General features: G+C 42.7%; 1 protein-coding gene across 1 annotated transcript in view; it reads left to right on the forward strand.

The window, feature by feature from the left end:
* The window catches only part of LOC115088099 (adhesion G-protein coupled receptor F1-like), a 206,144-nt gene that overhangs the window by 87,995 nt on the left and 104,051 nt on the right, over positions 1-14,098 (forward strand). The window contains exon 3 of the mRNA XM_029596054.1: positions 12,784-12,850. Coding sequence (XP_029451914.1) covers positions 12,784-12,850 — 67 coding nt within the window. The remainder of the gene's footprint in view (positions 1-12,783; positions 12,851-14,098) is intronic.

Below are 14,098 nucleotides of genomic sequence, written 5' to 3' on the forward strand. Positions count from 1 at the left end.
CATTCTCTCTCACCGGCATCCCTCCCCCCTCATATAGGCTCCCTCTCTCTGCAACCCACACTCAAGCATCCCCCACCCACCCTCTCTTATCTCCTATGCTCTCTGTCACCCCACCTCTCTCACACACACATTCTCTCTCACCGGCATCGCCCCCCCCCCCCATGCTCTCTCTCACACCCTCTTGCTCTCTCTCACCCTCCCCTCTGACACACATTCTCTCTCACCAGCATGCCGGCATGCCTTCCCTTTTTACCACAAATGGCATGCTGGGCCTTCATCTTCGCCGCGAACGGAGCGTGTGCCACGGGACGTGCTCTGTTCGCAGCATGCCGGGGTCTCCTCAGCTATTTTCAGCCTGTCCTGCGATGGCCACTGCAGAATTCCCCCAGGAGTACCTCTTGTACCTGGTGTTGTCCAGGTACAAGAGCTGCCTGTGCCCCAAGCCCGATATATTATAGCGCCATCTATCGCCGGGCTGGGGAACATGCACGAGCACTGACGGACACACTACTAAGCCCGATAAATTATGGATACTGCGAATTTTCTAGCAATGGGAGGTTCCAAAGAAAGTGGGCACTTAGAAGTGACTGGAGGGTCCATCCCCTGAAGGGTTGATCACTGTTGACATATAAAGGGTGACTCCATGAGTCACTAGAAGGAGTAATCATCTGAAGTTCTGGAAATTGTGATTATAAGACAGACATTGTCCAGGGAGCTAGTCAGGGGCTAACAGGGATTGTGATTTTCACTGGGCATGTGGAGGAGACCAGGTTGGTTGCCTCTTGTTCATTTTCTAAAGTGATGAAGGATTCCATTGCAGTCCAAGAGTGTTTTGATTCAAATTGGGTTACTGATTTCAAGGTTGAGAGAATAAAGGAAGTGCTTGCTAAGGATCTTGCCATCAGATAGCTTTCTATTAGTTTGAGAAAAGAGGATTTTCTGGGTCCAAGGGTTTCAAAGAGAGAAGATACTTTTTGGAAAAGCTAGGAGAGATCTCTCCAGTACACAAGTGATTTAAGAACTTAATCTTTTTGGGACTGCATCTGAACTATTTTTGTATCTGCTACAGTTTCAAGAACCAGTATGGCACAAATTGCTATTTTTCTGCCTTGTGTTCCTTGGACAGTTTTATTCTGTATATACTGAACTGCTTTTCTTTTTTATTATTCAGTAAAAGCTGTTTGAAACACAACACTGAGATTATGGAGTATTTATTTTTGGAGTGTGATCCTCATTAGGGCCCTACAGGTTAAGCTTGTCCCTATCACAGAATCCATATCCCCAACCCTGCAACATGGAAGATCTTTTCAATCAGGCCAGTGGCATCCAATATAATTGTGAATAATTATGTATCTTTCTGCCATATTTTCATGATTTCTGATTGCATCTTTTGGTACTTGAGGATTTTCTCTCTATGTATACGTTCCACAGAATAGTAATACTGACACTTCTATTAGCAATGCCATTCTTGTGCTTTTCTCCTTTACCACAATGTTTGGTTTTCTAGCATCAAGTTTTTTATAGGTTGAAATAGGAATATCCCAGGTGATCATAACTTCTTCATTTTCTACAGTTCTTTCATGATCATGATCCCACTGCTTTTCTGAAACAGTGACATTATAGTATTTCCAGTTTCCATTGGATAAGCCGTGCCATCTTATTATGCCTTTCTGTATACAGGCCATTTGACAGCAACAAATCACACCCAGAGACTAGATGTGTAACTGTTTCCATTTCTGTTTTCCAGTATTTGCATTTGTCTCTTTTACCATTTTTTCTATGCTGGCTGTGAACCATCTTGTCTGTAGTCTACTGTCCTCTGCTGCAGTTATCAATCTTCCATCTTTTGGTTTAAGTTTACCTCTTCTTAGTAATTCATGATTCAGATTTTTATCCATGTAGGGTTTCTGAGGTAACTATATTTCCCTCTGTATTTGTGCTTTTGCCAGTTGTTGGTTTGGCTCTTGATTGGAGAAGAGCGGTGGTGGTCCCGCTTCACAAGAGTGGGAACAGAGAAGAGGCTGGTAACTACAGACCGGTTAGCCTCACCTCGGTGGTGGGAAAAATAATGGAGTCGCTGTTGAAAGAAAGAATAGTGAACTATCTACAGTCGGGAGAACTACTGGACCAGAGGCAGCATGGATTCACCAGGGGAAGATCCTGTCAGACAAATCTGATTGACTTTTTCGATTGGGTAACCAAGGAATTGGATCGAGGAAGAGCGATCAATGTCATCTACTTGGACTTCAGAAAAGCTTTTGACACAGTCCCGCACAGGAGACCGGTGAATAAAATGAGTAACTTAGGAGTGAGTGCCAAGGTGGTGGCCTGGATTGCAAACTGGTTGACAGACAGAAGACAATGTGTAGTGGTGAATGGAACTTACTCTGAAGAGAGCTGTGTTGAGCAGAGTGCCGCAGGGATCGGTTGGGCCCGGTCCTCTTCAATATCTTTGTGAGCGACATTGTGGATGGGATAGAAGGTAAGGCTTGTCTTTTTGCGGATGACACTAAGATCTGCATCAGAGTGGACATGCCAGAAGGAGTGGAGAGAATGAGACGGGATCTAAGGAAACTGGAAGAGTGGTCCAAGATATGGCAGCTGAAATTCAATGCCAAGAAGTGCAGAGTCATGCATATAGGGTGTGGAAATCTGAAAGAACTGTATTCGATGGGGGGAGAAGGGCTGATGTGCACAGAACAGGAGAGAGACCTGGGGGTGATAGTGTCTAATGATCTGAAGTCGGCAAAACAATGTGACAAGGTGATAGCTAAAGCCAGAAGAATGCTGGGCTGCATAGAGAGAGGAATATCGAGTAAGAAAAGGCATGTGATTATCCCCTTGTACAGGTCCTTGGTGAGGCCTCACCTGGAGTACTGTGTTTAATTCTGGAGACCATATCTCAGAAGGGACAGAGACAGGATGGAGGTGAAACAGAGAAGGGTGACCAAAAAGGTGGAGGGTCTTCATCAAATGACTTATGAGGGGAGATTGAAGAATCTAAATATGTACACCCTGGAGGAAAGGAGGAGCACAGGTGATATGATACAGACTTTCAGATTCTTGAAAGGTTTTAATGATCCAAAGACGACGACAAACCTTTTCCGTTTCAAAAATATCAGCAGAACCAGGGGTCACGAGTTAAAACTCTAGGGAGGAAGACTCAGAACCAATGTCAGGAAGTATTTCTTCACAGAATGGATGCCTGGAACGCCCTTCTGGAGAAAGTGGTGAAGACAAAAACTGTGAAGGATTTCAAAGAGACATGGGATAAACACTGTGAATCCATAAAGTACAGAGGATGTGAATGAAATGAAGAGGCATGGTGGCGGCTTGCGGGAATGACGGCTACTACCTGGAGATTAATAACCTAATTAAATAAACATACACACGGTTAATGAGAATCCAACATTGCTCTATGCTTCAACGGCAAGAGGAAATGGAAAAAAAAGGATTTGCATCCACAAAAAAGAAGGGGAGTAGCTTGCTTGATACGGCGGTTACTACCCCAAACCAAATTAGCCTGATACTTCACTTTCAATGATATCCAGCATAGCTCTCTGCTTCAACGGCAGGGAGAATGATGAAAAGATCTCTGCTTCAATAGCAGGGGGAATGATGAAAAGATGAATTATATTCGGACAACAACCAACAAGGACTCAGTTGCACAGGCTGGATTAACATGTGTGGGAGTAGCTTGCTATAATGGGGGTACAACCCCTAAACAATTAGCTAGATACTTCACTTAGATGCAGCTCCAGCACTGCTAACTACATCGATGGCGGGGGTGGAAGGGATGGCGAGGTGGAAGGGAAATAGAACAAAAAGTCACTGACAAGAGACAAGAGAAAAAGATAAGTATGAGAAAAAAAAAAGTGAAAGCTTGCTGGGCAGACTGGATGGACCATTTGATCTTCTTCTGCCATCATTTCTATGTTTCTATGTATAGGGTTTTTTTCTGTTGCTTTCCTATTTTGCTCTGCTAGATTCTCACTCATTCCTTCTATTTGTTGAAATAATTGTCCAAGCTGAAGGATGGAGACCAATTTTAGCTGTTCACTTTTATACTTCAGTACTTCTTGAGTATTTGGATCTGTTGATGCTGTTAGATGTGACAGAAGACATAATAGTAGCTTGATATATGTAACCTATTTCTATAAGACCCAAAACACCTTCAGCTCTTGGCATGTACAATCTCAGCATTCACTGAATCTTATGGATTATTTGATAGTCATGGAAGAGTTTTTTTAATTCTTACATCCAACTGTTTAATATTTCTCTGTGTATGAGTTATTTTGGTGGCCTTCCTTTGAATTTTTTCCACTTTATTATTGCCCCTTTTTAGATGTAGTCTCTAGAACTATGCACAGACCTCAAGGTGGGGGTCTCACCAGACCTATATCTCTCTATACACTCAAGCGTACCATTAGCTTTCCCAGTTGTTCTGTCTTACTAACTGGCTATCTTGACTTAATCAGAGATGACGACCCAAGATCTCCCTCAAAATGGTATTTGGCTCTTCTATTTTTGTACCCCAAATGCATCATTTTGTTTCTTTTTTAAACTGAAGATTAGTTGTCAAATCTTTTCCCATTCTTTGATTTTTTAACACCTTCTTTCATCTTATGTATTCAGCCGACATATCTACTCTGTTGCAAATTTGTATGCCATCTGCAAACAGGTACATTTGCTCTTCTAGCTTTCTACAATTCCATTTATAAAGAGCATTGGATTTAGGATTGATCTCTGTGGCATCCTGCTTGTTACTTTACTTTTATATGCATGGATTCCACTGACTATCTCTCTCTGAGTTCTGTTGCTCAACTTATCACCCAATATATAACTTTTTTTCCAACTCCAGACTGCTAGCTTGCTCATCAATCTTCTGTGTAGAGTAGTGTGAAAGGCCTTATTTAAATCTAGACAGGTAACATCTGCATCCCTCTTATCTACTACTTTGGTCACCTGATCAAAAAATTCAGTCAAGTTTGCCTGGAAAGATCTTTCTCATGTGTTGATGTTACCTAGGATCCTGTGTCCCACTGGTTTCATGATATTATTTATTTATGTTCGCTTATATACTGCCACTACCAAAACCCAGGACAGTGTACAATAAAACATCCATAAAGTAAAAGTAACTTAGACATATCAAATAATAATTAAAACAAAAATATTTTAAAAACATGCATCAGTATTCACTTATGCATACACAAAAGCTAGTCTAAAACAGTGAAAATATTAACAAAACTTAATATCCCCATACAACTCATCTGGAACTTATACAACAATCCTAATGCTGCACTTCATCAAAAGCCAGTCAGAAGAGATAAGTTTTCAACATGACTGTAAAAGACTTCCTACAGTTCCTAAGGCGCATTTCCTGAGATATTGGGCTCAACTGGATCAAAGTAATAAATGAAAAGCCCTTTCTCTAGTCTCAGCTAGCCAAGCATGACATATCCAAGAGCCTTCTCTGTGATGATGTCAGAGCTTGAGATGGATTGTAAAAGTGAAGGGCGGCATTTCCCAAGGCAATGAATCCATTGACAAGAGTTTGTGAACTAGTAACGGTATTTTATATAAAATTCTGTAAGATATAGATAGCCAATAAAGATCTTTCAGCACAGGCAAAATGTGGTCTCTCATAGATCGGCTAGGTAGCTGCACTGCAGAATTTTAAAGTATTTGTAATGCTTTTAAGTCTGATTTTAGCAAACCAATATCTAGCAGATGCAATAATCTATTTAAGGAACAATCATTGCTTGCACTACTGTGCGTATATCAACAGCAGGCAGGAGAGATTTTAGGTTATGTAACAAGCGCAGCTTATAAAAATCTTCAGAAGGATAGCAAAAGGTGTAGCAAACATGACAGGAGTCAGGTGGCAGCTTACAGGCTAACCAATTTATTGAAGTATGAGCTTTTGAGGACAGAGACCATTTCGACAGAATCACCAAGTGATGTACAGGAAATGGATAAAATATATACTGAACAAAGAGAAGGCATTGAATTAGGAAAAACATGATGTGGACAGAGTGTTACTAGCATTATATTAAAGCCTACTGATGACTGAGGTAAGTGTGAAAAGACAGAAGGATCTGATAACAGTTAAGTTCATAGATGTAATGAATCATGAAGCCATTGTCTCTGTTCGGACCTAGGGTGATGGTGTTAACTGTTTAAATGAGTTCCAGTTCAGCAGTTTCACTCTGGAGTGTTCCTTTGAAGTTCTTCTGTAGGAGTATGGCAACTTTAAGGTCAGACAGAGAATGTCCTGGAAGGTTGAAATGTTCTCCTACTGGTTTCTGGATGTTCTCTTTCTAATGTCAGACTTATGTGCATTTATTCTTTTCCTTAGGGATTGACCTGTTTCTCCTATGTAGACAGCAGAGGGACATTGTTGGCAGGTAATGGCGTATATTAGATTGGAAGAAGAGCAGGTGAATGAGCCCCAGATGATGTAGTTGATGTGGTTGGGTCAATATGTGTACAGAGTTGGCATCTGGCTTTACAGCAGGGTCTAGTTCCTGAGTTGGTGTCATTATTGTTGAATTTATGGTTGCTGGTGAGTATCCATTTGAGGTTTATTTATTTATTTATTTATTTATTTATTTAACACTTTTCTATACTGACCTTCATGGTAATGACCATATCAGATCAGTTTACATCAAACAGGATAAAAAACTGAAACAGAAATAAACATATGAACGGAGGCGGCAAAGTTACATTCAACAAGGAGGGTGAACTTGGAGGCTTAATCAGCTAGAAAGAGAGGCCTAGGATGGCAGAAAAATTAGTAATATAATACAATAAGGTGAGCGGCCTAGCGCTTAATGAACTTTGAGGTACAAGGTTGAGGATAAGTTTGCCATTCACAGCCTGTGAGAGGGTGGTATCATTGTCCAGGATGGGTTGTAGATCCTTGATGATATGTTTCAGTGGTTTCAGCTGGGAGCTATAGGTAGCAACTAGAGGTGTTCTGTTATTTTCTTTTTTGAGATTATCCTATAGCAGAGTGTTCCTGGGTATTTGTCTAGCTCTGTTGATTTGTTTTCTTATCTCATTGGGTGGGTACTACAATTCCAAAAATTTCCATTGTAATTTCCCTAGATGGGAGTTCCTCTCTCAGGGGTCAGAACAGATGCAATCAATCTGAGCCTAGAACAATCCACTCAGCAAGTACACTTTCTGGACACCACTGTCCAAATGCATAAAGGAGTAAAAGGACACATAAGAACCACATTATACCGAAAGCCCTCTGACTGCCATACATACCTTTATGTATTCAGCTTTGTCCCACCCCCACCACCAGGTCTAAAATCTACAGCCAAGCCCTATAGTACAGTCTGTACATCTGATGAAGTGGACTCTGTCCTCAAAAGCTCATGCTTTAATAATTTGGTTAGTCTATAAGGTGCCACCTGACTCCTGTCAGTTTATAAAAATTTGATCTCACAACAGTCCTAATTTGGTCTTTGAAAGTTAACTTGTGATCAAGCACTATTCCTAGACTTTAACTGAAGTTGATACAGGTACTTGCAGATTATCAATTAACATAAATGGAGATGTGCAAAATAAATTGCCCCATTGTAGCACTATGACTTCAGTTCTAACTACATTCAATATAGCTTATTGTGCGAAAGCCATTGTTTAATGGCAGACACAAAGCAAGAAACTGTTTTAGACATAGTGTGCCATGATGGGTTGGCCTCGATATAAAATTGTATATCTTCTGTTTATAGCCAGAATTCTACAACGAGCCCAGCCAAGAATCTGCCCTTCAGTAGTCTTTCCATTACTTTTATATAACTAATGACAAAATAACAGGTCTGTAGTTTTCTGTCCCTTCTTTGTTTCCACCCTAAAGGAGTTTAGGGTGGAAACAAAGGAAACAAAGGAGTTCTACATGAAAATATTTGCTTAAGATATTTTTCTTCTGATCTTCCTCTTTACAATGAAAATCCCTCCTCTTCTTATTAGTTTTCCTCTTTTCATTTATATAATTCATTGATTGATCAATATATGCCTCCATATGAGTCTTTCTGCCAGTCTAACCACCTTTTTGCAACCTCCTGTATTTCCTTTATTCTGTTACTATTTCTTGATCCTATAGCTGGTTCTCTCCAATCTAATCTGGTAGATTCAGTTGCTCCATTAACAGCACCTCTTTTTTGTATGCTATCCTTTGTATGATTTCTATCATGTCCATATCTACCTCTTCTCCTTGTGATGGCAACTTATAGATATCACCAATCTACATATTAGACCCCTTAGGTTCCTTGAACCTATGACAACTGAGCTGTTCCTTGCTGGCTTTGTATTTCAATGGCTTTTTATTGTGCTCCTTACACATAAAACTCCTCCTCCATCTTTTTGCCTAGCCTGTCCTTTCTGAAAGAAGTATACTCTGGTATGGTCGTCTCTCAGTCCTGATTATTACTGATCCATGATTCAGTGACTGCAATCACATCAATGTCCTCTTCCACTGTGGTGTCTTCTAGGACAATAATTTAGTTAAATAGAGTTTGAACATTTGCACCCATATCTTTCCAAGTTATTTGCTGCCTCCTTTTATTTCATATCTATTATTTCCCTTTTCTCATTCTTTGTATTTATTTTATTTATATTTCACTCTTCAGGCACTTCAAAGCAGATTACATTCAGTTCCTATAAGTATTTGAACCACAATTTTCAAAAACCTCTGTGTGGGACCAAGCAGTGACCCCTGAGGCCCGGAGGCACAGACTATCTGACTCCAGCCTGTTAAAAGCACTTCTGTCTTTATTTGGGTAATTTATGGCAAACAAACATTAGTATACTGTCTTAAACTTCAGAACAGTGTATTCTTATTACTCATACGGGCGGATTTTAAAAGCCCTGCTCGCGTAAATCCGCCCGGATTTACGCGAGCAGGGCCTTGCATGCCGGCGGCCTATTTTCCATAGGCCGCCGGCGCGCGCAGAACCCCGGGACGCGCGTAGGTCCTGGGGTTTTTGGAAGGGGGCGTGTCGGGGGCGGGGCCAAACGACGCAGCATTTTGGGGGCGGGATGCGGCGTTTCAGGGGCGGGTCCGGGGGGCGTGGTTTCGGGCCGGGGCATTCCGGGGGTGTGGCCACGCCCTCCGGAACCGCCCCCGGGTCGGGTCTCGGCGCGCCAGCAGCCCGCTGGCGCGCGTGGATTTACATCTCCCTCCGGGAGGCGTAAATCCATGGATAAAGGTAGGGGGGGGTTTAGATAGGGCCAGGGGAGTGGGTTAGGTAGAGGAAGGGAGGGGAAGGTGAGGGGAGGGCGAAAGAGAGTTCCCTTCGAGGCCGCTCCGATTTCGGAGCGGCCTCGGAGGGAACGGTGACAGGCTGCGCGGCTCGGCGCGCGCCGGCTGTCCAAAATCTGCACCCTTGTGCGCGCCGATCCGGATTTTAGAAGATACGCGCGGCTACGCGCGTATCTTATAAAATCCAGCGTACTTTTGTTTGCGCCTGGTGCGCAAACAAAAGTACGCGAACGCGCTTTTTAAAAAAATCTACCCCATAGTATAGTATTGCTTTCCTTAGTACTCACACCTTTATTACAGCTCACTGTTTGGACAGCATTATTTTGCAGGAACTGCCTTCCTCCTGGAGACCTGGGCCTGGTCTGACCAACCCACCTCGCCCACAGAGCTCTCCCTCTTTTGGGGAATTACAGTGGACCAGGCATTTAGTCCTGCACAGGTTAAGGGGCAGAAAGTAAGGGCACTGCATCACATACTTCCCTCAGCTTGGATCCGTTGGTCCAAGCATTTTCACTTCCCCTGGATCCCATTCAGGGAAGTGCCTCACCTCCCCACCCCCTCTTATCTCCTGCCAATTAGGCTTGGTGTCAGGTTCTAGGGTTATGCTCATTCCCGTCTACCAGGGTTACCCTAGACTGCACTATTGTACAGTGTGCCCCCCCCCCCCCAGTCCTTTAACCAAATCCCTTGTTGGCTCCGGTTTCAAATTCCAACCTGGCGGAACTTTTTGGACTGGCTGAGGTACTTCCAATGGTTGTTTCTCTTGTATCCTCACAGCACGCTCTGGCCACTTACCCATACCGGTCGCTGGCTCCTCCGCAATCCCGCTCACTGGCTCCACAGTGCCACCTTTCAGGCTTCCGCTGTGCCTCTCTTTGGAATCTCTATGATGCCTCTCACTGGCACTCCATGGCATCTCTTGCTTGAGTTTCCATGCCCTCTATTTCTGGGCTTCTCACGGGAGTTGTTTCTTGGCTTCCAGTAGTGTTTGGTCACCCAACAGGGTCTTCCTCATGACCTCCTGTAGCACCAACTTCAGACTTCTCAAGACTTCCTCATCTGGGGTTGTCTGTGTTGCCCTTCCCAGGGCTCTCTGGGACCTCTCTCTCAGGGTTCTTCACAGCCCCTTTCCTTTGGCTTCTCTGGGAGAAGTTTCTGGACTCCTGGTAGTGTTTGGGCACTCTACAGAGCAATCCTCAGGATCTCCTGTCCCACCATTCTCAGACCAATAGGTGCTGTAGCCCTCTGGCCATGCTATGTTGTCCCTCCCTGGGAATTCTATGTTGCTGCTTCTGGGTACGGCTAAAAAGCTCCACTACGAGGATCTAGCCTTGCAGGATCTAGCCTTTTATACTCCTCCTGCTCAGTTGCCTTCCTCGGTGTGGGTTCATACCCCTCAGGGTCTGCTTTGGCATTTGCCGGCTTATTGCTTCCAAGCCCCTCTGGAGTGGAGTCCCACTGAAAGGTTGAGCTGCAGTCAGGTACCTCCCTCAGTTGCTGGGCTTCCACCAGGTCCTCTGCAGTGGCTTTCTTAATTTGATTGCCAGTACTTCTCACTATAAAGTAACACAAGTTCCTCGCTAAAATAGTGTTAACAACAGTACAGCATGCTTCCAGGCTCCTTTTTTCCTCCTTCCCATTCAATGGGCTGTGGCTGAAGTTCTCCAAAACTTGTCTTTGCGGTACCAGTTGCTGCCTGTGCCCATCTATAACAGCCAGCCTTAATGCTTGCAGACCTTCTTCAGTCCTGCTTCTACTCTGCTGTATTCTGGTGCTGCTCTCCTTGTTTTTTCTTCTCCGAGCCTAAGCTGATTGCTGAAGGCTAGCCCCTCTGCACACACTAGCAGTTTCACTTTCTGCTGGGCCAAGCCATGCTCAGCACAGCCTTGCTGCACCACTATTTCACTCCCTTTTCTTTTTCCAAGGAAAAAAAAAGTAAAAAAAAAAAAAAAAAAGCCTGCATAACCAGCATTAACTTGTTATTCTTTACTCCCTAACTATCTCTAGCAGAGCTTCTCTCTTTAGCTGGTTTCTAATTGTCCCTGCAACCAGACCCATGAATTTGTTTCCTCTCTATCTGAACCTTTAAACTGTGTTTTTTTTAATTCTTTAGTGCTGCTTTCTCTGTGCACTCCTGTGCTCTATACATAGCTTTAGAGCCATAGGATCCCTGGGTTCCGTACCTTGTTTTAGATCCACAGGACCTCTCCCCAAGTCTCTACAATTTGCACAGACACTGTTTGTCTCTCCTCTGTAGGCTGCCTAATACATACATACATACATACACACACACACACACACACACACCCCCACACACTTACACACACTTTTTCTTCTTTCCTTCTGGAGGCTTTGGGTTTTTTTCTCTGTGCAATGCTTTAGGAAAAAAAAGCCACGCATGACACCATATGTGGGACCAAGCAGTGATTCCTCAGGCCTGCAGACACAAACTTAGTCTGACTCCAGCCTGTTAAAAGCACTTCTATCTTTATTTGGGTAATTTATAGCAAACATCTTCAGAGCAGTGTACTCTTATTACTCGCAGTTTAGTGCTACTTCCCTCAGTACTCACAGCTTCATTACAGCTCAGTGTTTGGACAGCATTATTCTGAAGGAGCTGCCTTCCTCCTGGAGATCCAGGCCTGGTCTGACTAATCCACATGGGTCCCAACTCTTATTCCTCCCCTGCTGGGCCCTGCCCACAAAGCTCTCTCTCTTTAAGGGAATAAAGGTGGACCAGGCATCTAGTCTGGTCCTGCACAGGTTTAAGTGGGGAAAACAGGGGCACTGCATCACACCCTGGATTAAAGGGTTACAGGAGGTTTAGAATTTTCTAAAACAACCATATGCATCACTAGTACAGAGATGATCCTGTCTACAGAATATTCTCCATCAAGGGTCTGCATGGCAAAATGGAGATAGTCTACAAGACCTGAGAGCTGCAATTACGATGGCAGAGCATGCCAACACCTTTTGGTCTGCCCGAAGCTCAAGGATGGAGCATTCTCAATGTGGGAGTTTGCTGAGGCCAGCTGATAAACACTGAATTGTGCTTGTCAGGGGAAAGAAACATGGTTTTGGAAAATGGACACTATTGTATTTAAATGTATATTTCAGTTTTTTGGGATACTTCAAAGCAGATTACATTCAGATAGTGCAAGTATGAGTGTTTGCTGCATACAATATTCCTTTCTAAGGCTTTCAAGAGTCCCTATCATATTCTAAAATATCTTATGAACTTCTCTGTTCTAGCAGAATAAAAGTATAAAGAACCTTGATGGTCTATAAATAAACTATAGACTGTTGAAAAATGGTAAAATCCCTTTGTAATGGAGCTATCCCACTATATGAGGCAGCCTATTGTACATTCAGAAGTACAAACTTGGCACAAATGGCCATGTCAACTATTTGATTACCCAAGCATCATTTTATCATTTTAAAGCTGTAACTCCTCAATATAAAATCTAAAACATTGTTTTGGAAGCTTGACATTTGTATTTGAATGTTTTCAGGACATCCTGGATCTTGAGACAAAAAGGAACCACAACTTTTACACTTTGAAAAGAGATAAACGTGAAGGTACTGTAAGTACACTAAGAACATGTTAAGCTGTTAAAGGCTCATAACCAGTGTTCTTTAACACTTTTATGTCTCAGGAAAATATCTTTACAGCATCTCTTAACAGAGAAAATATATCTGTACGTTGTGCAAAGATGCCTAGTGATATCAATTGCATATAGAGTGACATTATAGCAGTGTGTGAAGTACAGAGTAAAGAGTCTGGAGATTCCAATTAGATTCTCTATCAACCATTCATTACATGACCTTAAGCAAACCATATAACACAGAGCTCACCTTATATTCTATGCTTTTTAGGTCAGGAATCTGTAACTACGTGATTTCTCTTGCATGCTTTGAACACACTGAAGGCAATATATAAACAAAGAGGTTTTTTTTTTTATTAATAGTGATTTTCAATGACAAATTCCTTTTCACTATGAATAAATCCTTCAGCACATTTATTATATTGCACAAAACAGATGAGGTTAATATGAGGATCTAATTTATCCTGGAGGTAGAAAGCAGTTCTGGGTTCAGACCGAGAGTCTAGGATCACCTGTAACTCATCTTGCACTTGTTACTGACAGAGCTTGCATCAGTATTTGACAGTATACTCCTCTCTTTCACACATATTGAGTTAAAATACCTCAGTGCCAAGTAAAAGTAATAACGGATTTATTATTATCTTATAGGAATAATTAGACAAAGGGAATTGCTACAAATAACACTAAATGATTGATTGCAATAATCATACAAAGAGAACAATCACAGTAATTAGTACGATAGTATATGTTGTAAAGCATACATTTCTTTTGATGTTCCTTAGGACCCAAGGTATTGTGCAGTTCCTAAAGTGTGCAATGTTCTGCTCATTCAAAGCTTTGCTTACTTTTAGATTGTCTGCAAGAAATCTAACATTGGCTGTCAAAGTCAGGCAGGCTGGATACAGGGATTTCCCTAGCAGGAGCGGTACAGGGCACTAGGAAACAGAAGGATAAGGTCTTCTGCCTGGCAGGCCACATCCCCCTTGGGTTGAGCCTGGAGGCTCTGGTTGCCATCAGGACTTCTCTGGCAGGGTACATGGCAGGCTGTGGTCAAGGCAGGCGGTGTTAAAATAAGGTCGATGTCCAGGTATAGGTCGGGGATAAAGATGGAGAACAGCAAAGTAAGAGCAGAAGTCAGTCTGGGTCAGTAACAGAAGATCAATGTGAGGGAGGTTGTCTGGGAGGCAAGGTAAAGCAGGACAGTAAAATAAGGCAAGGCTGG

The sequence above is a fragment of the Rhinatrema bivittatum genome, chromosome 3 (genome assembly GCF_901001135.1).
Source record: "Rhinatrema bivittatum chromosome 3, aRhiBiv1.1, whole genome shotgun sequence".
Taxonomy (NCBI): Eukaryota; Metazoa; Chordata; class Amphibia; order Gymnophiona; family Rhinatrematidae; genus Rhinatrema; species Rhinatrema bivittatum.